Source organism: Streptopelia decaocto (assembly GCF_964273445.1).
Source record: "Streptopelia decaocto genome assembly, chromosome: 4".
Taxonomy (NCBI): Eukaryota; Metazoa; Chordata; class Aves; order Columbiformes; family Columbidae; genus Streptopelia; species Streptopelia decaocto.
The window spans coordinates 24853706-24880662 of record NC_138658.1 but is presented as its reverse complement, the minus strand read 5'-3'; the positions used below and the strand labels follow the sequence as shown (position 1 = coordinate 24880662).

The 26957-nt window shown below is 41.1% G+C and overlaps 1 protein-coding gene across 7 annotated transcripts in view; it reads left to right on the top strand.

Annotated features, from left to right (window-relative positions):
• ARHGAP24 (Rho GTPase activating protein 24) overlaps nucleotides 1–21195 on the top strand; it is a 244228-nt gene extending 223033 nt beyond the window's left edge. For all 7 annotated transcript variants that reach the window (XM_082050916.1, XM_082050917.1, XM_082050915.1 and 4 more), the window contains 5 exons: nucleotides 8862–8994; nucleotides 11171–11244; nucleotides 13997–14118; nucleotides 16245–17313; nucleotides 18237–21195. In XM_082050916.1, the coding sequence (XP_081907042.1) occupies nucleotides 8862–8994; nucleotides 11171–11244; nucleotides 13997–14118; nucleotides 16245–17313; nucleotides 18237–18480 (1642 nt within the window). In that variant the 3' untranslated portion in view covers nucleotides 18481–21195. The remainder of the gene's footprint in view (nucleotides 1–8861; nucleotides 8995–11170; nucleotides 11245–13996; nucleotides 14119–16244; nucleotides 17314–18236) is intronic.
• The last annotated feature ends 5762 nt before the right edge of the window (nucleotides 21196–26957 follow it).

The window sequence follows — 26957 nt, the reverse complement described above, 5'->3', positions numbered from 1 at the left end:
TTCTGTGTCTGTAAGCCAAATGACTGTGGTGGAAATGCTTAATCAGCTGGCCCCAAACTCCAGGAAGATGATGTGCTGAACAGCCACTGATGGGTACAGCTTGAAAGAGGTACACAAGTCCTGTCTACTCAAAACAAACGAGATCAGGGCTGAGCTGCGTCATTTTGGTGTTTTGCAAGATTATATAGCAACATCTGTAGCATACACTAATGAGCCCCAGGAACAGGCATGCTAGCTGAGCTTTAGCAGATGAAATAGAGAGGAGATTTTACATGCTGCTGCCGTGAAGAAGGCTCGTAATCTCCGCTATAGCAATTAGAAACATCAGCAGGAGTTACCTATAAATCTCGGCTACTGCAGTTCTGATTCTGAAGCTGAGAATTTATACAACACTGACTTCATATGTCCATGTGTCTGGCTGTGAAGTGTACTTCTTCTGTTTGCTTTTTCACATTTGTGTTTGGAGATGTGTGATTTAGCTGTGTCAATGGTTCACAAGTCGGGCAGACTTAAATTCTCTCCCGATCTCTGCTATTGTTTCTGTTGGGCATGTACTTCCTCCAAAGTTTTGTTTCATCTGTAAACTCAGAAGTGAAGTTCATTTCGCAATGTTTATAGAGTGTCTATATGATTACCTTGTTTTGAGGCAACTTTTCATTGTGCTTAACAGTAGCATAGTCTTCAGGTTTGATGCAACCTGTATGGCAAGTTGAGCTCTTGGGAAGTGGCCACAATATGAAAAGTTGCTGTAGGGAAAAGGAAAAAATATATACAAGGAGTCCGTCCATGCTTACTTCGTCTCATAAACTTCAGATCCACTGTGTTTAATGTGTAATTATGTGTTGTTATTATTAGTCAAAATCCCAATACTGGAAAATCTACCTAGCTTCTGTTTATTAATTTACGTTTTGTCCCTTCTCATACATCAATAATCAGATTTTTGCAGTTCGAGCTGAGCTGGTGATTTTGTTGATGGGGCACGAAACACAATGGAATCCAGGTCACACTGCTGCAGCGGTGCCAGGTCACCAGCTCTAGCTGGACAAAGACTCGCTGCTGTCACCGGTGTTGGAACAAGCACAAAGAGCTGATGTTTGAGGAGTATGCCATTTTTCATACTGCCATTTTTTCTTATGCGTGTAAGCACACGTGAATGAAAGAACACAGAATAGGTGAAGATGCTTTGTAATATGTATGTAGGCTTCTGGATATGTTTGTGTGAGAAATTATCATTAATCATTCTTCTCTTTATGCTTTCTTAGCAAATTCAGTAAAACGTATGTATAACTTTTGAAACATAAAACGTGTTTGACAAATGGCAGCTCTCATGAGTTAGCAGCTGGATGTTCTGATACCGAAGTCAGTTATAAACATGCAGAGTGAATCCAGGACAAGTTGGAGAGTGGCAAAAACGTCGACGTATTAATTTGATCCTGATCTTCTAGTTGGATAAGATGTTGCTGAGGAATTGTGAGCTATGTGTATGAGAATGGAGCAAGTGTTTGAAATGTCTCAAACTCACTGAATGAGAAAATGCCATATCTGATCTGAAACATCCAACATCCCAGCCCTCATAACATGAAAACTGGAACATCAGCATTACTTGCAGTCTTGGAAAGGGGAGGTACAACTGATAAATGCTGAGCCCTTTTGTGTGAATTAAAAAAAACATACTGAAAATTGTATGTCAGTTGAAAACCAAAAATCAATATATACTTCATTCCCTCTGCACTTATCTGCACATACTGTGAAATCCGCTTTAAGGAGCTAACAGTGCAATTAGGCAATCACTCACGCTTGGTACTATTTGAAATATCCTTGTTATTTCCAGCACAGCTTCACCTCTGTAAAATTGTCCCCTCCGGGGAATCCATTTTGCTTGCCTTAGGGTAGTTGCTTCTCTTTACTTGTGTGGCTTATATTTTAAATTTAAAGTTCCCTCAGTGGCTTTACACATCATACATTTGTAATGATACTAAGTGGATTATGACTATTTGTTCGGTAAAATTAGCACAGTGAATGTGGTACCACAGAAGGCAAATAACAAAAAGGTTTGTTTTACCATTTTTATGTAGAAAGGTTACAAAATTGGATTTATCTTTTTAGATTGCCTCTTTCCATTTAGTGTCCATTGCAGTAATTACCAGATGACATGAGAGTTAAGATTGCTGAATGAGAAAAAATATCTGACATATCACTGAGACAGATATTAATACTTATGTGATTGATGTACCTGTGTGGTTTGGATTTTCATAACTGCCATCATTGATGTATACTCCAGTAGTTCAGAAGAGTTTAAAATTATCCAGCTCACCTACCTGCATTTGTGTGCATGCACAAGGGAGAAGGAAAGCACATAAATGGATATTTAGTAAAACAAAACTCCTGTTGCAGTCTCTCATGGGTCTGAATTCCTCTAAAGAAGTATGCAGTACCTTATAGCGCAAAATGTTACCTACTGCTTTAGTCACCATTGCAATCAGCTGAGAAAAGCATATTTAAGTGGCAGTATGTGATAGCCAGCAAATGTGAAATATTATATACTAGAGCCAAATAACCCAGAATATAGAACTGGGTGTGTTCATTTAATCACTGGGACTGTCAAAGCAAATAGGACAATGATGAGGATGGTACTAATGTAATATCCTCAAGGTGAGAAGGACCATATGCACAACTCTCATTCTCCTCTAGAGATAAAGAATGTTTTTAAATGTTGGTGAATGCAAGAAAACAGAGCTGTGCGTGGCTATAGTCCACACTGGCACTGTGCAGGCCATAACTAGATATTGACTTGGAATTCACTGGTTATGAAAATCATTGTTTTATTTCCAAATACAAGCCTGTATGTAATATTTTCTTTGTTTAGAAGCAGATAGTTCCCCAAAAGGAAGCATTTTTCTTCCCTTCCTAGCAGGAGAGTGTAATAATCCCTAAACAAAACATTTGTATGCAAAATTAAGTCTTTACTAGAAAGCTGTTTTTTGCTGAACACAAATGGCCTTAGGCCTGAGAAAATTCCGGTTCGTTTCTGACTGTTCCAGGCTTCCTTCCCTGATCCTTACACTCTGCTCCTCAGTTACGCCTCTGGAGCCACTTCCCTGTTATTTCTAATTCCAGCCCTCTTTCTAACCAGCTAGCAGAAATAAACCTACATATGGTACAACTTAAAACATCTAGTTGAACAATTAAATCCACGGTAAGAGATGCATTTCTAGCATGATGCAAGGGTCATTAAATCAGTTTAATTGGTGTCCTGCTGTAGGAGAGCGTGGTTTTAGCTACTGGCAGTGAATGAACATTTGTAGAAGCTTCGCATGAATTTCAGTTTCAGAAATGGAGTTGGTGTGTCAGCTGTGTTTGTTATTTGTGGTTTTTGGTTTTTGGTTGGTTCATTGGGTTTTTTGTTGTTTTGTTTTGTTTTTAAGCAGCCATGTATTTCACTTGCCAGTGACAAATGACTTCTTAGATGGCCATGATAACCTTAAGAAAGGATGACATTTTATTAGTATGTGGAAGGTCTGAGAGCATGTTTTTAAAGCATCCTTCCACAGGACTCGCAGGATTTGAGGCTTCCTCTTCCAGTAAACAAGAACAGGTAGTTTATTTGTGGTGGTTTTCAAGTTTTATATGTACTTGCAATCCCTGCAAAACTTCTGCAGAAACTTAACAGCCTTTCTGTACAACCTATCAAATGATAAAATAGTTTAGCAACATATTCATTGGAGCTGGTTGATTTGTTTCCTGACGGGAACCCGTCTCTCTCTTAGGCCTATGCCCACTTTACCTGAAAGCACTTGGGTCTCTTTTTAATGACCTATATTGCTTAAGTAATTTTTAACGTCTTTCTGTAGAGTTTGTCTTTTCATTTGTCTGTCCTGAATTGCTGTCTTCATTGCTGCTTTTAATGTACCAGTCTCTAACCTGAATTAATTGGCTGCTGTTATAATCACTGAAGTGGACGTCTGACTTGGAAACAGAATCTGTCAATCTTCAGCATTCCTTGTGGTGCTTCCCCCATGAATGGGTTCTTGGAAGGTACCATGGATTCTAAAAACCATGAGCACAAGGATAAAGGAGCATAATATGTGTTTGGGTATTTTCTCTGTCTAAACAGAAAAATGAAATTCGAGATCGGTGTTAACTCAAAGTAGAGCCAGGCTCTTACAGCAGCAGAGGGGGGAAGACAGACAGCTCAGGGCTTAAATTGGTAAAGGCTTTCATACATGTTTCACATGTAGGCAGAATATCAGCTGGTACTCAGATTATGCACAGTACTGCTTGTACTAGATATACGATACATAGGAACATTATGTAGAGAGTAATGATTTGAAGATACCTGCACAGGGCAACAAAAATCACATAGGACATAGAACCAGTTATTTTATGCGTTTGACATGACCTTTGAATTTCTGGACCAAAGCCTCACTCCCAAAATCAGTCAAACCAGTCTTGATTCACTGTAGTGTTAGTGAACACAAGCTCGCCCTCCCAGCCTCTGTGTGCTGGCTTCCCAGCAGTATGAATACTTTGATTCTCTCTATACCTAGTTAGCACATTTGGAATACTCCCTCGATGGTGGTCGCTCAGTGTTTCACCACTGGTTTCTCTCTGGCTCTAGCATCTCACTTAAGCTCTCTGCAGGCTGGCAGCAAAGGTATGTGCTGGGCGGCCAGTTCAGAACTCATTCTCCTGTGTCAGAAAAACATCTTTACTGGTCTGAGTGAGCTGCTCTGGAAGAGGACACAGTCACCAAATGTTGTGGTGGGTACAGGATAAATTGGTGAGGGAGGCTCTGTGTTTCTAGGATTGAGTTGAGGGAGCTGTAATTCTAGTAATTCTGCAAGGTACTGATACACAAACTGTTTGAACTGCATTGTTCTCTTTATTACCAGAACTCCTAAATTGAATTATAGCCGCACAGCTTGTTGTTCCCTACTGTTTGTTCTTTATGCGAACTGTTTGTGTCATCGTGGTCTAGAGCTATTTTTGGCACAGCATTAATCTTTTTGTAATGTGACCTTGCCCTGTTGTATTTCCTCTCTGAGAGCTGATGAGGAGCTGGTTGGCTTTGTGCTCTGAAGCTTTGACTCTCTGAACACACCGTCTGCTTGTCCGAGTGTGAGGGTTATGGTGAGGGTTATGTGTGGATTTCTGGCGACCTGCCAGACTTGCTGGGCATAGTTTTTTTTATGGTAGAGAGGGTGAAAAACTCCAGGCGGTGTAATCGGTCTGACAGCCACTTCCACAGTGGCTGTGGGATCACAAAGGAAAGTGCTGTCAAAACAGCAATGCTGTGAGGGATATTAATGACAAGGCTCAGATGAATGGGGCTTTGAATACTTGTAGTCTGATGACTGAGGAGAGGCTGTGGTGCATTTGCATTTGTAATGCCTTTGTGTGGGGGATGCTCCTTTGGAAACCAAAAGCAGTATTAATGTTTAAGTGAGGTAAGTAGTCTTTCTCAGACTTTCCAGCACAACATACCGGAATAGACTGTTTCTCAGCTTGATGATGCTTCGTGTTGTGTTCAGTTTTCTGTTTCGTGCTTTGTCATTCCTATTTCAAGCTTGTAATTATTCCTTGTGCATTTGGAGAAAGTCCGCCTCAATTAATGAGGGCTGTTCCAATTTAGATAAGAGGATTTTCTCCTGAAATTGAAATACTCTTTTTTTAATGCCTGTTAATGAATACTTTTAATCATGTTAATTATGAATGTGTAATCATGCAACACTTTGATATTACAGTGTCAGACAGCAAAAGAAATATCAAGATAGGTCTAATCATTAAGTTTCTGTAGCTGTAATGGTCCTAGAATATAAGGCTAGGTTTGAACAGCAAAATAACTGTTTATTTATTTTCTTAAGCTGGTAAGTTGTAGCTGGAAAAAGTCCAGGAAAAGATCCTCTATGGGCCCTGAAAAGATGTGTGTATTACAAATTACACAAATACCCTCAAGGCAGATATGTAAATGCCGCTGGTTGACTTAAAATGTGGGTACAGCACTACAGACCGTAAAGGGAAATAAATGTTCCTGATCCTCAAGAGCACTTGCAGTTCAGCACGCCTTTGAAATGCACAGCTCTCCCCTGTGCCTGAAATGGGCTTAATGGTGTCTGTGGATTGAAACGCCTGAAATTCAGATGAGTTAAAACTGGAATCCGCCATTGTAAAGTTTCCCTCTGTAATTTAAAACAAAAGGTGGAAACAAAAATAGTAGACTGCAGAATCTAAACAGGTGTCGGATTACATGAAACTATTCTAATTAGATTATTATAAAAATATTGTTGTATTTTTATACCCGTATTGACACTGAAAGAAGAAAGTTTCTAGCCTTTGTCTAACAGCTAATAATAGAATAAAAAATTCCAGTTGTTCTAAAGAGCTTTGCGCGCAGTATGTGTATGTATGTATGTTTATGCTGCCAAATCACCATGTGTGGTGATTTCTATATAGATAAAGTCCCAAGCAGTGTTCCAGTACAGTTGAGGGGAAAAAAAAGACATCAACCCAAAATTTCCAAAATCTTCTTTTGCAATCACACCATCTTGTGGCAGTCTGCAGTATTTGGCCAGCAGAAAAAAAAAAAAAAAAAAGGAAATTTTAAAAAGTATAAATCTTAGGAATTGCAAATGTGTCCCCGTGTACTAATGGGGAGCTCGGTTTCTAACCCCAGCACAGAAAGCACCTTTCTGTAGACCCGTGTGCAGCACGTACTTCCGGGGGTTAGTCTGAGAATACAAGACTTTTTATTGTTTCCTTGTTCCTCAGCATCCTGCTTTCCTATTTCTCTCTGAGTTCCTCTTTGGCAGAGCCACAGTTTTAGCACGCAAGCCTTCACAGTGCTACTCCTGTCAGTACTTCACATGGAAAGGCTAAAGCTTACAAGTTTGCAACAGTTTTCAGGGCTTTTTTGTCTTCAGCCTTTTTATCCTCCATCTGCTGTGCCCTCAAGGAGCAAGTATTCCACCTCACACCAGGTGACCAGTGTGAAATTATTCTTATGTACTGCAGAAAGCATGATCCTGGCAGTAGAAAGAAAGGGAGGTGATACTGCTTAATCCCTTCACTGGGAGACCTGTGCCCAAGCTTTTAATTGTTCTTCAGTGATTCCTCTCATTCAGCATGTCTGAATCTTGTATTTTGGAAAGGCATCTCTAGTTTTACGCCAGTAGTCTCTGGAATGATGTGCTTCAGTTCTTCAGCAGTGCCTGGGGAGTTTCTGTGTTTAAATAATAATAAGTAATTCACACATTTGAATTTTGGCTGGGAATTATTTATGATGAAAATAGAAATGTTTTCTGGGAATTTATTTTGACAAGCATGGTTGTGGTTAACCTTTCAATATTATATTAAAAATGCTTTATAATTTCTCTTGTTTTGACTTAGATTGCTCATACCAGACCGCATTAAGCTAAGATTGTTCCCATCATTCTTGTTAAGATTTAACTTAGTAAAAGCCATTATTGTTTTAAAAGATCATTCCGAAATAATGATTAACATACCCCTAGCAAAGCTGAAATACCAGTGGTTCCCTTTGAGAGACTGTGCATTTAAAAACTGTTTTAAGTGTGCAGACTTAAGAAGAAAATACACAGTAATGAACATTGTAGGGATGTCTGTGCATTTTCTGTTTCCTGTGAATGAAATGAGCATAATTTAGTATCTGGTTTTTGGATTTTTCAGAAGTCAGAGGGACAGACATCAGCTTGCAGTGCAACTCTGTCAGAACCAGGGAAAGCATGCAAAACATTCCAGTAAGGGAGGATTTGAAGAAATGTCTGATTAGCTAAACCCAGAGATGGTCTCAGAAGTTAACACGAGACAGATTGCTTCATGCCAACTTCCAGTTTTTATCTATTTCTATTCCTTTCTTTTCACAGAAGTACTCCTCAGTTACCGCAGTGTAACTTCACAAACCTCAGAAACATTTAAGCAAGTTTTATTGCATACTTGGAACTTGTGATTTTGTTCTTTCTCCCCATCTTCTTACATGCCTGATAAAAAACCTAGGCTTCTACTAGCTGTATAAAAAAAAGAATCTTAAGTTTCTGCAAATGTAATTATGCAAAAGCATATGTCATATGAGGTCTTTGACTGTCAGCCCTCTGATGCTGCCTGTTGTGCTAGCACTCAGACATTTGCTGAGTTGGGTGACTTGCAGTGCCTCGGCTTACTTCGTACAGGACAGATCTAAATCTCATTTCTCATGGATTTATGGTTCCGCATGTAAAGTACCTCCAGGTTTTTGGTGTAATGCTCCAACTAATCGGCACAGTAGTAATTTTGTGCGAGTCCGCAGGAAAAAGATGCGTGCCAGGGAAAACTAATCCAGTTGGGGAAGTTTCAACTAAATGTGTGGCATATATGGTCTCTGTTAAGACCCGCTTATTTAATACTGATACCAGAGGAGATAGTGATACAGTGGAATTGAGACACGCTGGGATGTTTTGGCAACTGAGACCATCTGGTAGGAGAATAATCCCACTATGTAATTATGATTGCTGGTTTCTGGGTTAGGTGAAAATGAAAAGCATCAGTTAAGATGGATGTTGTATGCCTGATGTGAGATGCCTGTCAGTCAGAGCCAGGATCTTCTCAATACCTGCGCATGCAAATAGGGGCTCTCTGTGTATTTATTTATAGTAATAAATCAGCAGAGTTGACAGACCCTTGCTTGCAGGTATCCCAAGCTCTTTATCAGAAAAACAAAACAACACATACTAGATATTATTAAATTGATTGAATGTATATACTGCTGAAGAGTAAAATCTGGGGTGACAATGAAAAAGTGGCAGTTTTTAGCCTGTCGCACAGTATTATCCTGATTCACAGTAATGACTTTTTGTTTTCCAACCCAACAGCAATACAGATGTGCACACAGTGGCATCACTGCTTAAGCTGTACCTAAGGGAGCTCCCAGAACCAGTCATACCGTATGCAAAATACGACGATTTTCTTTCCTGTGCCAAAATGCTCAGCAAGGAGGAAGAAACGGTGAGTTGGCAACTTGAGTAAGACAAAATAAAAGGCTGTTCTGATTTTGAGGAGGAGAGAAACTGGTAATTAACTATGCTAATTTAAGATGTGCATCTATTAATTGAGGCTGGTTTTACATGAAAATTTTTTCTGCCTAGGTCATTTGGAAGCCTAAATAAAGACATAGCTGCATTTATTGCACATCACTGAATCCAGTTCAAATAAACATTATTGTAGTCAATAGCTTCCATTTTGCATGGAAGAGACTTGCATTTTCATGGATTATCATTCTGCACTGTAAAAGGAAGGGTCTTATTAGTGCTGCCCAGCTCTTGCCATTGTATCAGGGATCATTTTCTTCTAAGTGTCATAGCATGCCAGCTTTTTCTGTTTGAAGGCCAAAGGACTCTCTATTCGTTGCCTGTCATTGATTGAGGTCTCAGAAAGATCTCTGGAAGCAGACCCACCTTCCAGACTCAATCTTAAGTCTGCACAATATAGATCAGCAAAATAAGGGTTTTGACTGCGGTGTGTGCCCTACAGTGAGCATGACCCTACTGTGTATTAGTCAGAAGACACAAGAAACTGAGTGCTTGTTTTTACATTGTTCTGTGTGCTTATGGGTAATGAGGTCAACCCTCATATTTTTCAAAGTAAACACAAATAGGCTCATTCTGTTGATTTCAGTCTACTCTAACTTTCTCATGTGGTTATTTCTGTTTAATTCCTTTTTGACATTTCAAATCCTGCTAGAACTGCAACCTTTCTTACCTAATCTTCTATTTAATTGAGTAGGAAGCGCTCTTTTCTAACAGACTGTCTCTCCTTTCTGAGCCTTCAGTTGATGACTGCCAACCCCAGCGGTGGAAGTTGTTCCCATCTGATGGAATTGCGGGGCAGGGGGGATGGGGGGAGATCTGTGGCAAACTGTCTTTCATAGTCATGATCTCTTGACACCCACTGAGATGAGACTGGTTTCTTTACCAGCTTCGCAAGTCTATGTCAGCTGCTTGCAAAGGTGGGATTTGGCTGTTCAGCTGGTTTAATTTAAGCTGCTCTTTGCCCAAGTTATGGCAGGGGATCCTCAGAGCTGAAGCTGCAGGTATTTGCTTGTGCATGTTGAATATATCCCTAATCATTGACAGCTCCAACATAAAGCCACTTGAGAGCTCTGCAGTTAGTCATCATGCAGCTATACTTGCAGTGATATTTTCAGATTTTTTTTTTTTGTCATTTTATATTGGTGTAGTCCAGAGTGTGTTAATGTAGTTCTTCTGCAACTGTGCCACAAAGCACTTTATTAAATTCATTTTGAAAGCAAGATTGAAATTTCAGTGGTCTTCTGGTGCTGGAATGAGTGCTGGCAGTTTGTGAAAAATTAGTACTATCAATGATGAGTGACTTTAATCCACTTCATGGTGGTTTAGCAGTCCTGCTATAAGGCTCTCTGCCTAGACTTTCAGTTGATCTTTGCCCATGCAGAAATGAAAAGTTCAGTCACTGTTAAGGCAGAGAGCTGTGCATCTTGTTTCCTTTCTGAGCCCACAGCCAGCAAACTTGTGCACTATTTTGATCCACCCAACCAAATTTTCGTTTGTTTTCATAGCATACTGTAATGAAAACGCCACCGATGCTGGCGAAGTACCCAAACCTCATACTGGAAAATAATCTGAAGTTGTTCATTGGTAAGGTGTGTAGCCAGGGGCTGTTTCCACAGGGTACAGAAGATAGTGTGTAGTATCCTGCTTGTCCCATTCCCAGGGTGGGCACAAACTGAAATAACTTTTTATTGATGTGCATCTAGCACGCAGGGTAGCTAAGTAAAGTACCCAAGGAGTGTCTCATATGAAAATTCCAGTTAGTTGAAAGCAGAAATGTTCCTGGAAGCCTCAGCCTTATCAGCAGGAGGAACAGAGCTGCTGGTCAAAAAGAGGGAAAGACAGGATGAAACCAAGTTATTTACTTGTTTTTTATCCAGAGCTAATCCTTGTTAGCTGAATACAACTTTCCCCATCCAAATAGATTCTACAGGTTGTTCCTGATGGTAACTTATACAGAGCATTTAATGCTGCAATTTCAGTGATGTGTTTATTGTCTTGTAATTGGAATTGCTGACAATTTTTGAATCTCTGGTGAAATACTAAGAAATGGTACAATTCCACTCATTATTTTTTTCTTCTTAAACCACTCAAAGGGCCTGAACGAACTGGTGAAACAAGTGAAGAGCCTGCCAGCTGTCAATTATAATCTACTGAAATATATCTGTAGGTAAGTGCTCTTGCAAGGACATCACAATGGTATTTATAATAGTGAGCTGACAGACAAACCTGTGTGTATATGTGCCTTAAAGGAAAAGCATTATTCAAAAAGTCAGAGGATTGGTGAACTTCAGTAAATACACTAAAAATACTGGTTTACTGCATGACTAATGACTAATTTGCTCTATCATGATGCATATTTATGTGTTTCCTTTTAGAAGCAGGCTGCATTCAGCAAGAAATGCAAGAAGGTAGAAGTCAATATATTCTGTCCTTTTTATAAGACTCTGGTTTTCCCATTTCGAACTGTAGTTATTTGCCTTGGTTGCGTACTCCTGAAGTGTGATATCCTTGAAAACTGTGTATGTCTTGCAGTATACAGAATAAGTTTTGTGGACAAATCTAAGATGTTAATAATATGTCATACACAGTTGTAACTTGTGACTTTCTAGGAAGTTCCCAGCATCAAAACCAAACCAAAACAACCAAAAAAAAAAACCCCAAACCAAAACACACACACATATACATACACATAAAACAAACAAAACTAACCTGTTTTTAATTGAAAGTTTGCATTTTGAGGATATTTTATGAGCCAAGTAGTTGATTGATTATGCTGATTAATACTACCATCTTTAACAGAGTTACCTTGTCATTCCAGATTGAGATTTAAATGGTGTTATCAATGTATTAGGTTGGTGCAAAAGTAACTGCAGTTTTGGACTGTAAATTTTGAACAATTATAACTAGGCTCAAACACATATTTATTAATCAAAACAGGAACCATTACAAGCAACACATTTTTACCAATGAGAAGTAGGTTTGTTTACTCCTGTAGCGTAAAAATCTGTGCTTCAGAATCAAAGAACTCTGGGATGACATTTTCTGTAACCTGCTGGTTGTGGAAGCATTTTCCCCACGCAAAGCTGTCAAGACGCTTGAAGAAGTGGTTGTTGGTTGGTGAGAGGTCAGGTGAATATGGCAGATGAGGCAAAACTTCATAGTCCAATTAGTTCAACTTCTGAAGTGTCAGTTGTGCGATGTGTGGTGGGGTGTTGTCATGGAGAAGAATTGTATCCTTTCTGTTGACCAATGCAGTCTGCAGGCATTGCAGTTTTTGGTGCGTCTCATCAATTTGCTGAGCCAACTTCTCAGTTGTGATGGTTTCTCTGGGATTTGGGCAACTGTAGTGGATAAGAGTGGCTGCAGACAACCAAACAGTGACCATGAACCTTTTTGGTGCAAGTTTGGCTTTGGGAAGTGCTTTGGAGGTTCTTCTTGGTCCAGCCACTGAGCTGGTTGTTACCAGCTGTTGTATAAAATCCACTTTTCGTTGCACATCGCAATCTGATCAAGAAATGGTTCATTGTTGTTGTGTAGAATAAGAGAAGACGACACTTCAGAATGATGATTTTTCTTTTTATTTTTGGTCAGTTCATGAGGCACCCACTTATTGAGCTTTTTCACCTTTCTGATTTGTTTCAAATGCTGAATGACCATAGAATGGTCAATATTGAGTTCTTCGGCAACTTCTCGTGTAGTTGTAATAGGATCAGCTTTGATAATTGCCCTCCTTGGTCGTTGTCACCTTCCAATGGCTGGCCACTGCGCTCTTCACCTTCAAGGCTCTCATCTCCTTTGCGAAACTTCTTGAACCACCACTGCACTGTACAGTCATTAGCAGTTCCTGGGCCAAATGTGGTGTTGATGTTGTGAGTTGTGTCTGCTGCTTTGAGACCCGTTTTGAACTTGAATTAAAAAACTGCTCAATTTGCTTTTTGTCTAACACTATTTCCATAGCCTAAAGTAAATATAAAATAAATAGCAGGTAGTAAGTCAGTAAAAAAAAAAACCCATAAAGCGAGAAAAGTGCGTTAAAATTATGTATAACATAACCAAATTTATTTAAGAATGTATTCTAGTACCAAATGGCAAATTTAAGCAATGCAAAAACCACAATTCCTTTTGCACCAGCATAATATAATTTTGAAGACAATCTGAAGAATAATAGAGTGTCCTGAGTTGGAAGGGACCCACAAGGATCGAGTTCAGCTCCTGTCCCTGCATATGACAGCCCCACAGTTCACACCGTGTGTCTGAGAGCGTTGTCCAGTCTCTTCTTGAACACTGTCAGGCTTGGGGCTGTGACACCTCCCTGGGGAGCCTGTTCCATTGTTCCACCACCCTCTGGTTGAAGAACCTTTTCCTAATGTGCAACCTAAACCTCCCCTGGCACATGTTCCTGCCATTCCCTTGGTTTCTGTCGTTGGTCACCAAAGAGAAGAGTTCAGTGCCTGCCCTTCCTCCTCCCGTTGTGAGGAAGCTATAGAACACAATGAGGTCTCTCATCAGTCTCCTCTTCTCCAGGCTGAACAAACCAAGTGACTTTAGCCGCTCCTTATACCACTTCCTCTCCAAACCCTTCACCAAGTTCTTAGCCCTCTTCTGGACACTTTCTAGTAGCTTACTATCTGTTTTATCCTGTAGTGCTCAGAGCTGCACACAGTGCTCCAGGTGAGGCCGCACCAGTGCAGGGCAGAGCGGGACAATCGCCTCCCTCGCCCGGCTGGCAATGCTGTGCTTGATGCACCCTGGGACACAGTTGGCCCTCTTGGGGTCAAGAAGTTCAGAATAGCACCGAGCTTTCAATATGTCCATGAGGATTTGGAATTACATACTTCAAGTATATTAAGAAACATGCTTTGGATTTTTTCTTTTCTTCCCTTTTATATGTTCCTTAAAGGCATTTTTCTTCCCCACAGATTCCTTGATGAAGTCCAGTCTTACTCAGGCGTAAACAAAATGAGTGTGCAAAATCTGGCCACCGTTTTTGGCCCAAACATCCTTCGCCCCAAAGTGGAAGATCCTCTGACTATCATGGAGGGTGAGCTTACTGTATATCACTTGAATAGAAATAAGGAATGTCTTTATATTTATTAGCAGTACGTACAGGTCCATGTAGTATGTGCAGTAAGTTCCATATATCTGTTTGATAGACCCAGAATTCTATAACCTGAGTGATCTGCTGGGTTAAACCGTGCAGGTTACTACATAAGTGACTGGAATGTGCAGCGTTGCCAACAGACTTTGCATGAGATTGTGCAACTTCGGTGAAAATGTACTTTTCTTCTCAATACTTGCTGCAAATATAACATGTTCTGATTCAGCACATGTTGTCTGAGTGCAGTTAATGTTTGACCTGTGGCTGTTAAGGATGAAAAAAGTTTGTAAAGGTTCATACTGCAGTGACCCATGTAAGAATACCCCACAAGGCAGAGGTACGTTATGTACCTTCCTGTGCAACAGTGATCAAATTGTCAGCTGCATTGTAAACAACAACGCAGCAATGCCCAGCTGTAGCAATTTTTCTGTGATTAAGACAAAAATATGGCCATGACAGTTTCCTCCTATATTTCTTTCCTCAGCTTAAGCTTTTTGACTTTAGTTCTCCATAAAGCATGATGCCCTTTCTCCCTCCAAGCACTTTTAATGTGCAGGATTTACTTAACTTTCTCAGAAATTGGAGCTGTACGTAGACCCTGCACTGAAATTATTTCACACCTCTAAAATGCAGTGTTCATATTTCGAGAATGTATGGATTTACTATTTTTCTGTGAGTTTGATGCTTTTTCTCTTCCCTAGATACTACAATTCGCTGTGTACTTTGTTCACTTACTTGCTTTTCTGACATCACGTTTCTTTCTCCTTCTTTTAACTCTCAACACAGTTATTATGGTGTTGTGGACATGGTGTTTCCAGATCATATACGAAAGCAGTAAATACCCAGGGTTAGCTGTCTGAACAGTAGCTCAGACAAGCCAGAAAACCTTCTGAAGTGGAGAGGGTTTTTAATCATCTTCTCCACTTCAGTGTCTGGATTCTCATTGTCACAGAGAACGTTTCAGTCATGCAGGTGACTTGGAAGGGTTTGCAAGGGCAGATGTCCAATTTATGTGCATGTTTTCTGTGACTCTGCATGAGTGTCATCAAACCTGTGCAGCTTCACATACCCATAAATCTGCATGTGTGGCTTCCTCCTGGTTTCTGTACATCTTTGTCTCAAATGCACCATGATTATCTGATATGGGGGTGCTCAGACAAGCTTTACTGTGTCAGTGAAGTCCTAGTTTACGCACTTTACACAACCTCCCCGTGGTATTTTGAGGAACACACACAAGAGTTGTTCTTGTTTTGTTTCCTTCCTCCTCAAGTGTTTTGTCCTGTCTCTCATGGGAGTTAAATTTTTGTGTGTGTGCGTTCATGTTGCCTATCACTTCACTTTACACCTGTCTCTCTGTTTGTACCTACAAACCCTTACCCTGGCACTGCTGCAAGCTTAAGTGCCTGGTGGATAACTGCCGTAAATGTTTCTTTTGTTCAGGCAGCAAACTGGCCCTTTTTTTGCCCCCAACGCTTTTGCATTAAATAGTACAAGAAGTACTTTGCATTGTTCAACAGAATGGAGTTGGAGAGAGGTGTCACAGAGATGATTTATACCACTGAACCCAAAGAGAACATACCTCACAGGATGATGGTTACTGATGGGATCCCATGTATCTTCAGCTCACCTGGTGTGGGGGAGACAAATGGAGATTTGAGATGGGGAGAGGGGAGTTAGCCATTCCTAAATAAAATACTATCTTAAGGGTTTATTTAAAAAAACTAACAACTATATGGAAAGGGGAAAATAATGTTTTTCCAGTTATTGAAAGCAGTCATCTGTCATCTTCTTGGGTGCAGTTACTGTCACAGTAACTTGCAAACAAGTTCCTGTTCTTAGGGATTCTGTGAGTCCTGCTGGCTTGGTTTGATGGAAAGAACAGGTGATGTTGATCCAGCCCAGTAGCCAGAGGTGCTTCAGGCATGTTAAACATTCAGGGTGTTATGCAGATGGATGTATTGCGTAGATGTTTGTGTAAGCTGAATGTTTACTAACATGAGGCATAAAGTATATTTATGCCCTGAACAAAACATACTGTTAATGCCCACATGCTTGGTGTCTTGTTCCAGGTACAGTAGTAGTCCAGCAGCTCATGTCAGTGATGATTAGCAAACATGAAGAGCTGTTTCCCAGGGATGCAGACCCTCAGATGGGACCCGAGGTATGCAACAACAACAATGAAATGCCAAAGAAAGTGGTTGTGGGGCAGCTACAGAACAAAGAAAACAACAACACCAAGGAGGCACCAGTGAGGCGCTGCTCCTGGGACAAACCCGAGTCTCCCCAAAGGGGGAGCATGGACAATGAATCTCCGACTGGTCAGCCAGGCAGCAAGACAAATAGCCCCAGGAACAGCGTCCAGAAACCAGATGTCACCAGAAGCCCACCGCTCATGGTGAAAAAAAATCCTGCTTTTAATAAAGGCAGTGGCATAGTCACCAACGGGTCCTTCAGCAGCTCTGTGGAGGGTGCTGAGAAGAGCCAGACCTTACCAAACTGTGCGCTGCAAACCAGGAGAACGTCATCCCTGAAAGGACCGGTGACTAAGATGGGCACGCACAGCGTGCAGAACGGAGCGGTGCGGATGGGTGTTTCCAGCACAGACGGACACAGCAACACCCTCAACAGCCGCACCCCGGGCTGGGTGCCCAATGGCTACGTCACAATGAGGGACAACAAGCAGAAGGAGCTGGTGAGTGACTCAGGCCAGCACAACAGGCTTTCTACCTATGACAATGTCCACCAGCAGTTCTCTATGGTGAACTCTGATGATAAACAGAGCGTGGACAGTGCCACCTGGTCAACGTCCTCCTGTGAAATATCACTCCCTGAGAACTCCAACTCCTGTCGTTCATCCACCACCACCTGCCCTGAGCAGGACTTTTATGCGGGTAACTTTGAAGACTCTGTGTTGGATGGACCACCGCAGGAAGACCTCTCTAACACGGGTGACTATGAGAACAAAAGTGACAGAAGGAGCATGGGGGGCCACAGCAGCCGAGCCACCAGCAGCAGTGATAACAGTGAAACGTTTGTGGCCAACAGTACTAACAGTCACAGCGCTCTGCACAGCCTTGTGTCCAGCTTGAAGCAAGAGATGGCCAAGCAAAAACTAGAGTATGAGACAAGGATTAAAAGGTAAGATGGTTTAGTTCTGCTGTTTGCCTGCCTTTTGCTGACTAAATCCAGTAATTTTTCCCTCTTGTGACTTGCAGTCTGCACTAACTGCAGTCATTGGGTGCTCATGACTGAGTTTCCAGTCTGCTGGAATTAACATACTCCAGCATCTATCTCACAAAGGTATAATGATCCAAAGGGCTTTGTGTTAGAACAATTGCTTGCCATGTTGGTGACACACTATCCCGTTGGTGACAAAACCAAAGCTACCTTGGAGACGTAACAAATTGAGGAGGCTCTCACTATGTTTTCATTAATTGATGCCTTTTCTCCAGAGACCGAGAAGGACAACTGGGCATCACCTTTAAGTGAAAGCAGTGCCATGATTTATTCTACCTATAATTTTTGAGATCAGGAGACTGCTGGAACTCCTTTCCAGAGTCCTTGTTCCACTTGAGGAAGTGCTGCACCTGGAAGTTACCTGTGCTTACAGTCCTGTCTCTGCACTGCGGCTTTGAGCCTTGCTTTCACAGCTCAGACCTGTTAAAGGCGGCAAGGGAGAGCTCTGTCGTCTATGGATAGTGCAGACTCTTGCACACAACAAGGTAGCTAGGGTGGGTGGCCAGCGGGAGCTGGGTGTCAACACTTCCAGAAGTAAAAGGCTTACTTAAGTTATTCCTGGAGAAATAGGTGGAGCTGTTTGCTGCCGTGCATCTTACCAGTGGCCGTTATTGCGCATTTTCTAAATGAGCTATGGAGGATGTTGCCCTGTGCAAACAGTTCATTGATGAATTTTTGAGAGGTGTGTCTGCAAACCATAGCTTCAGTCTAAGCTTTGTAAATGAAAAGGCACGTGTCTGAGTGAGTCTGTGGTGTGCATTTCTGCTCGAGTGACTGAGGAGTGCTGCTCAGGAGCTGTCTGCTTTTATTTCTTCTTTTTGCAGCTTGGAGCAGAGAAATCTCACCCTGGAGACAGAAATGATGGCCCTACATGAAGAGCTGGACCAAGAGCGGAAGAAATTCACGATGGTAGAAATCAAAATGCGTAATGCAGAACGGGCCAAGGAAGATGCAGAGAAGAGGAATGACATGTTGCAGAAGGAAATGGAGCAGTTTTTCTCCACTTTTGGAGAGCTGACAGTGGAGTCTCGCAGACCAGAAAGAGGCAACACCATCTGGATCCAGTGAGCACTGGAGGCGTAGACTGTGGGACTTTGGGAGGGTTTGGGGGTCTTATACTGTATCAGGTGGCTGGTCACCTGTTTGAGGCTAGTACTCAACATAATGTTATAAACCCTTGCAGGAAAAAATCCTACAGACATTAACCACGCATATATACAGTGTGTACTTAACAAGCTATAGTCTTTGAATGCTTCATGAGACTACTGTCAAGTGTTACAACTGGATACATGTATATAAATTCAAAAAAAATCACCTTAGCAAGAGATGTATCTCAAGAAATATTTTAATGCAAGTCTTGTATTTAAATTGGTAAATTGAAATGTTGTTGCAATCAAGCTTTATATCAAGGCTTTTCTCCCTTGCACTTAACATAATAAGCTATTTTTGGCATTGTGTTACCATCAGCTTATTTTGTATATCAAATGTTTGTTTTGTTTTGTTTTGTTACCCCTCTTGCTGGGGAGTGAAGATAAACAGATATATTAAGGTATGTGTGCCGATGGTTAACCCTGATTTGCGTCGCTCCAAAAAGACAGCAGGATAAGAAACCAGCAGCACACTATGGGGTAGTAAGGGAGGAAGGTACTAGTTAACAGAATTGATAGCCAGGGTAGAAAGTACCAGGGCACCCATATGGTCAACACCAGATGAGGATAATGAAGTCAATGGCAAGAGGGGTAAACAGCCACTTGTTTGGCAGCAAATGTGGACGGCTGTTTAAGAAGTTGGGAGAGGGGAAGAAGGACGTTTAAGAGGCAGTCAGTCACATGACCAGAGCTTTTTGGGTACCCTCAAGAAGTCCCATGCCTGATAGCTGCAGCTCAGAGCAGGGATATAAACCAGCTTTTCTGACCATATTTACGTCTAACTTACCTCTGTACTCTGGGTGAAAGTGAGTCCTTGCAACACTGGTGAAGGGACACACAGAGGGATGAACCAGACATCCCAAGAGCCTCGTTAGTGTGATGGGTGCTTAAAAAAATAACAGAAAAAAAATTATGCCCAGAGTAGAAATTACCAGAGCAATTGTGTAACAAACAGCAAATAAGGAAGAAAACATGTTCATCACCTATATTTACAGTGTATATTTCCAAGTTATCATACTCTCTGAATGTTTCATGGGATTACTGTCAAATGTTAAAACTGCGAAAGCTCCCAGGCTCTCAGCATTGCCGAGGGAACACCCAGAGGGAACAGCCTGGAGCTTAACAGTGTGCAGAGTGCCAATGAAAAAGAAACAGAAAAGCTGTTCTGTAAACTAAGAATTTGTTTGGCATCTTTACATACAGTAAGTATTACTGGTATTTTTTGTGCCACGTGAAGGATTTTTTTTTTTTTTTAAATCTTCGTGTTGAGGATTGCAAGCTGGATTATTAGAGAGAGTTCTTGAGATATCTTGGCTTCCCTCTAGTGTCTCGTAAAGATATTGCAATTAACTTCTAATTCCAATTGAGAACTATGAAGGTAGCCTCAAAGAACCTTCTTGGTTATAACATGTATATTAAACAAGTATTAATTAGATGTGCGAATTTACCGGGAAGCAAACATGAGATTTACATATTTACAGGTTTACATTTCAGAGAAATACTAACTTACAATGCAGCATTACACTTGGTGCTTCTGGTTGCATTATTTGTGTCTGGTGAGGTTCAGAGTCTCCAGTCAGGGCACCTGTTGCACTAATTGCTGTGAACGTGTCTAACGCACGTCCAGTCTGAATGTAAATCAGAAGAAGTCTGAGAGGGAGAGATCAAGGTAATAGGAAGCAGCATGTTTTATATCAGTCAGCAGTAATTACGAGATGTCACCACAATGGTGGGAGAAGCAAAGAGATTACTATATTCTGCTTTTTAAATTGAATGAGAAAGACCTTGATATCTGATGCAGTATGCCTCAAAGTGGACTCAATCTGACATCTTTTGACATGACAGAAATGTCTCTGGGATACGTATTTTCCTAACTGGAATTCATATTTTCACACTAGATGTATACAGCACTCCCTGCAGCAGTATCGTGAGGTGGAGAAAGTCCTGCTTTCTCACTTAGAGTAAGCCAGTTTTCTCATTTTCTTTTACCACTCCTTATGTTGTTCAAGCTCTGTTGCTCTCTTAAAATTTAAAGGAATACACAATTCCTAAGACTAGTTGAAGGTGTAAATGAGGACCTGAAGTTTAGTCACACAGGCATGGCAGAAGGTGGCCAGTGGGGCAGAGGAGAAAGGTGCTGCTTCAAGGTTATCAGCTGATACAGCAGCCAAAATGACAGATCCTTGATAAAATATTATTTCTGATACTTCCTCAAAATTGACAAGGAACAGGAATTTAATTTCACACCCACATCTGCCTCCAATGCCCTTGGCTATACAATACGCATGGAAGAAGGGAAGGTATAGTACATATAGTTAGCATTCTCTGTTATAATCCTCACCGGATCAAACTGGAAGCTTCCAGTGATTTATATGTGCTGTTTTCCTTAGTTGTTTAAATGGACTTCTTTGTACATGTCTGTTTCTGAACCCAGATTATTTGGTCAGTGATTGCTTTCTGAGGGCTGGTTCTTGGTCTGTCCGCAAGCCTACCCACAAGAATGCAGTTCAGAGTGGTTTCTTGGATCTTCAGGTCTTTGCATTAATGATGTCCAAGATGGTTGTTTATAGATCATCTTCATTTTTACGTTGTTCTTTTTGAGGGTTGCCATTAAACACTCTTGACTCAGACTGAATGATGCTACCACAGTGATTTCTTTAGGGCATGATCCTTGAAAATTTTTGTTGTTGTTTTTGCGGGGACTCTGGGAAGGTGGTTCTCCAAATGAATTTTGTGTAGGGCTCAGGCTGAAGTGGACCTGGCTCCTTCTGACTGATGCCAGCCTAAGAAATCAGAATTTCTGTTTTGCATTATGGCTGCATCAGAGGGATCTTGATCTGCTTTGAAATTAAGACTTAGTCTTGGGAACCATCAGTAGCCATAACAGCCACACAACTGTAGTTGCTAAAACTAGCCTAGGACTTTGTAATCTCCTGGACACAGAAGCAAAATTCCGTAGAACATCTCTAGTAAAAGTCTGTCTTACTCTGGGAGCAGAGCAGCAGCTCAGGTTTTGGTCTGTTTGGCCCTGCTTATTTTGGTGGTGATTCCTTGATGGGTTTAAAACTGCTCTTGGTGCTGCTGTCATCTTGCAGCCGTCTGTTCCTGTACGCGGGTTCATAGCATTGTCACTCAGCTCAAGCCATGGAGGTCCATTTCCTGGGGCCGAACCTGCAGAAAGCTGTTCTTTGGGTTAGTCTTCTGGCCCTTGAGGTTTCTGTGCTGCTCAATAAAGTATCAGACAAGTTCACTGTAGCTATGCCATTTGGAATCAGCTTAAACAGTCTAAGTACCTTTGAAGGCTTTTTTGGAAGCTTGTGTTAGGCAGGATTTGTCTGTTTGTCTAGGATTTGTTTAAGTTTAAAGCTTGTCTTTGCATTTTAAAAGGTATTCCGGTACTTTTCAGTCAGTTCCTCAAGAAACATTTAACTTCCAGTTATATGGTAAGTACTGGTATCACAGTAGACTGGAATAGTGGCAGATACTCACTATACCTTTTAGTTGTTAGATTCTGATGTTTGGCTCAGAAAAGCTTCAGTTTTCCTTTCTGTTCATGAGAATCCTGCCACACATTTGGAGTGTTCTCTGGTGCAGCAGAATAATTACACTTACTGCACTTCTTTGATACGTGTTTTTCTTACAGCATCTCATAGAGCAAGTTTCCCAAATGTAAAAATAAATAAATAAAATATGTTAAATTATAACTGGTATTTTAGGTTTTCGTTAAGATTGAGGAGGAAAGGAGCTTGGTAACATTTCCACTATGAGATCTGTAAGCAGTACTTGATCCAGCAGTGAGAGTGAAATTTCAAAAACTGCTGAAAAAGATCAAGTTTGCTAAAAATAATGAATATTTAACAAGTATATGTTGTATAGCGTCCCCAGAGAGAGGGAAGAGAGGTGTGCGTTAAGGAAACACTGAATGCGCAGATACACTTGAATGTTTTGACAACCCAGTCAAAACATAGAGTTGCCTCCAGCTGCTGTTCACTTGAATCCTTCCTGGCTGAGTGAAACTCCTAGTTATTTCCTTTCTTACTTTGAATTCCCTCTGGATTCTGTCCATTGAAGAGAAAGTGTCTGCAGACTCTCTGTGCCCTGGGTAAATCTACCAGGAAGTGGTGAGGGGAGGGAAATGGAAGATGAGAGAAGATACATTAACACATATACTTTTGATGTGGACATGCAAAAATAGAGGAAGCAGATGGGAGAGAGGCAAACAAGCAAGTGAGTATACTTGAAATTGCCATGTGTAGGTGGTAGTAATTTGCCCTCAGTTAAGTGCATTCTTTCTGAAAGCTTTTCTCTACAAAAAGGTTACTGCAGTTAATGCTGTGCTATTATTTCAGAGCTTTTTTGCTCTACATTACTTCATGGGCAGTCACTAATAGCTCTGTCAACTGTTTCAGACTACCTTCCTTGCTGTTACCAGTCCTGTGTGCTAACAGTGAGAATTCCTATGGAGAAACACCTCTCAGAGCTGTTGCTGCAGAGCTGCGTGCCCGGCAGGGAGCCCTGCGGGGTCGGACGGCACTCTCTGCGTTACTGGCACTGCTGCTAATGGCCCCTGAACCATCGCTCAACATCTCTAGAGCAGTGCTTTTCAGCAAATAAAATTATGTATGGCAGATATCCCACTGATAGAAATTGCCATAGGTCTACAAAGGTTTGGGAAGCAGTGACAGAAGTAGACGAGCTTTCTCCTTTAGAAGCTGTAATAATGTGTGTATTTACAATTAGCATTGGTGGTCTGGTTTTGCTGGAGAAATGCTTGTCAGCAATATATCAAGTTTCTTATTATGCCAGTAATAATGGAGAGTACAAACAATTTTGGAGGCCAGAAAAAAGAGTGTGATGCAAATATATTCCTCCCTTTTCCCTCAGGGATCAAGGATAATAAGCTTTATATGCAATACCCATTTCTGAATCTCCTAAGTGCAAGAATGGAAAATCCTTTCTACTTCTGTGTGTATTGCTTTCTTCATGTGAAAGAGGTTTAAAGTGATTCATGTTCAGTGGGGCTTTACTGTGATGCTTAAAATACTATTATGAGCTGTTAAAAGTACTGTTATGAGTATGGCTGTACTTCTTAACTGTATAGTATTTAGGAGGCAACTTGGCTTGAGACCAAAACAGATAGTTTTGAGCACCAACATTTTCTCTGTTGTTCAAGTCACAAAGGCACACTCTTTATTTTCTGACCTTAACAGTTCACCTTAGAAACTGGACAAAAGGCAAAAGAGTGTGTCTTAGTTTGATTTGTCTTTTTTTTTTTTTTTTTTTTAATTTAGGTTTAGATTGCTGAACTGTATCCTGCAGTTCAGCAGAAATGATAGTGATTGTTGCATGTAGGACTACTTGCAAATCAGTTCCACACACTTTGTAACGAAGTGCTTTTCACGTCTTTATCACTGCTAAGTTCTGCCAGTGGCTGGTGTTTGTAATGGCACATTCTTTATATCTGGCTGAACTACAGCACCTGGATTTTGACTGATGTAGCGCTAGCTCCTCTTGTAGCCACATTTTAACCTAGACTGATCATTCTGGTGAGGTTGTGCTTAATTCACTTTTGCAGATGTACACTTTGTATAGCAGTGAGATCTTACTCAGGGAGTTGTGTGTAAAAGCTACAAATTCACACCTACCTAATTCCATGATAGTTCTCGTGTGTGGACATGCCCTAATACTAATAGTGCATATGGATAATGAAAGAGATACTTGTATAATTTAGTGTTAATAGTGTGTGTATCACAGTTAATTGATATTCTTCTGTCTGGCTGAAGGGACCCACATGAAAGGAGGCTGTAATAGAAAGCAAGTACGCTCTGAACCACGACAGAAATGAAGCATCTCTGGAGGCAATTCCAAAAGCCATTAAGAGAACAGTTCATGAACTATTCATCTATTTCTGTGCTGCCAGCCAGGCCTGTTTTTCCCAAGGCCAAAACCTAAGATCAAAAACCCACTAAGCTATTAAAAACCTTGCCTAACAAGGAAAGAGTTGGAGAGCTGCTAATACCAATGCAGGAGAACATGCTGGATAAAGGTGTACGGCTTTCCACGCACTGAAGCCAGTAGGGGCTGGGTGAATTTGCAGTCCTCTGCAGGACCAGGCACACTGACCAGCTTAGGTTCTCAGTCCATTTGGTGTTCCTAAGTGCCGCAGTCCAGGCAAACACTATGTGGCAGAGCAGGCTTTATTGGTGTACAAGTATTGTTGTGCCAGTTCTGGAGGTGGGTTGGTCCATGCAGGACCCACAGGCATCATCAAGCTCCTCAGCATTTGAAGCTGGGGTGTCTTTCATTCAAAGTGTAGACATGCCCCAAACTGTACAGCTATGGCCTGAGTGTTTTTCCTCCTCAATGTCTCTCCTTAGCTTTATAGTCACGGAAGAAATGTGGAGGCAGCTGAAGTTTGGAAGACATCGGGAGCTTGCCACAGGCACAGAGAGGTGAGTTCCTCACAGTTCCCAGCTATAACAGGGCCTGCTCTGCTAATGCAATTGGAAAGGACTACCAGCTCCCAGCCTTGGGATCCCTTAACAGCCACAGCTTCAGGTTTCACTCAGACAAAAATGGAGATAACAGCTAAGGAGCGTGCCTTCCCTATGGCTGTGGGTGGCAGGTGAGAACAGGTTGGTGCTAAGTTGACAGTCCCATTCAGTTCTATGCTGGGAAACATGTAGTGAGAGCTGGTCTTTTGGAAAGTGTGCCTGCAAGCGAGAGTGGGAGCGAGGTGATAGCTGAGGTTTGCTTTTGAGCTCTAATGACACTACGGCCTGTAATACAAGTTGCAGGGGAAGCAGTTGTGAAGTCAGGTATGAGGTGTGTGTGTGTAGAGTGGTAGAAACACAGACCAAACTCCAAACAAGTTTAATAGTGAGAACAGAGCTTTTGCTATTTAAATCTGCATTTTGAGTCTGAATCTTACATTGATGAAAGAAAGTAGGTTGACAGATCTGAAGATGGGTCTTCTGTTTGTTCAGGCAATGAGCACATGGCGCGTGGTAGTCATCAAACTACTCCCTGTGCAGCACAGCAGTGCATGCCAACCTTCTCTGGAACCTCTGCAGATAAAAATATTGACCTATGTTTGCCTATAGTGACTGCGCTCTTTCTCGTCATTCTGTCCACGTGGCCATTATTTAAGTGAAAATCTTAATTCACACAGCTATGCCTGATTCCAAAGTCAGGACTGTGTGGTAGCTGGAGATCACTTTCAGATTTTTTTTTTAGGTGCTGTTGAATTTGAGCCGATGTTCTACAGGTAAAAAGTAAAAGGGATTTGTCAAGATTACCAAGTTACTTGTTCTTTCTGAGACATAACACTTTTAAAATGTGGGGCTTAATCACCTTAATATTGAAGTTGAAGCAATTTTTGCCATAATGCCAGGGAGAAGGACTGGGCTAGGTCAAAATAACTCACATGAGAATTATATTGTTACTGTGGGCCAGAAATGGTGGTTTTCATTAAAATGGGGGAGCTGAGGAGAAATCCTCCTTGATTTTTTTTTACTATATATATTAGGAATTGTTGTTCAGAAGAGCTTAACTCTTGTTTGGTACTGTGGATTTATGGTGTGACAGGCTTTTGTTTCCTGACAAATTTCTATGCCATTTTAAAGAAAATCTAAGCAAATTACTTGTCTCCTGATTCTCTGTTTTTCAAGTTTTGCTGTTAGGCAAACAGGAGAAAAGCAGGATGGGGAGGCAGGGGACAAGGAAAACCAAAAACCTAGCTCCAGTTTTAGTAGCTGTTCCTTTTTTCAAACCTTATCATCTGAGTGGGCCTAGATGTGCTCTGTTCTTTGTAAACTCTTAATTCCAATGCCCTTTCCAATACACTACAGTAATACCATAATTACACCCTGAAGCACAGCTCAGGCAAGCTGTACTTTTTGATACTTTGGTCATGCCTTTTGGTACTTCGATTAACGTAATTGTTGCTGTGGGGAGCCAAATACACGGCAGCTCAGCAAATCAAATAAAAAAATAGCAGGTTGGCAGAAGGTTCATGTCCATGCTGATGAACAGAAATCAAAATACTTGCTGCAAACACTGATTTCCTACTTAAGAATAAAAACATTATGAAATAATCGGTCATGAACATTAGGTATAAATTTTGCATTGATTTTTTTTAAATACCCATTTACGGAAGAGGAACAGATAGTAAATGGGTATGTATTGAACACAGGAAAACAAGTCAGCAGACTGACTTTGATTTGGACTGAGAAGCTGGAGTCAAACCAGAACCTGAGGACAGCAATAACGTATCATGTTAATATGATGGCTGGCACGAAGAGTGGTAATGTTTAACTGGAAGTTTGTGATGCCATAGCGGTACAAATCGGCTGTTGTCTTCCATCCTTGGCTGCAGGGGCTTAAACATAAGTGAAT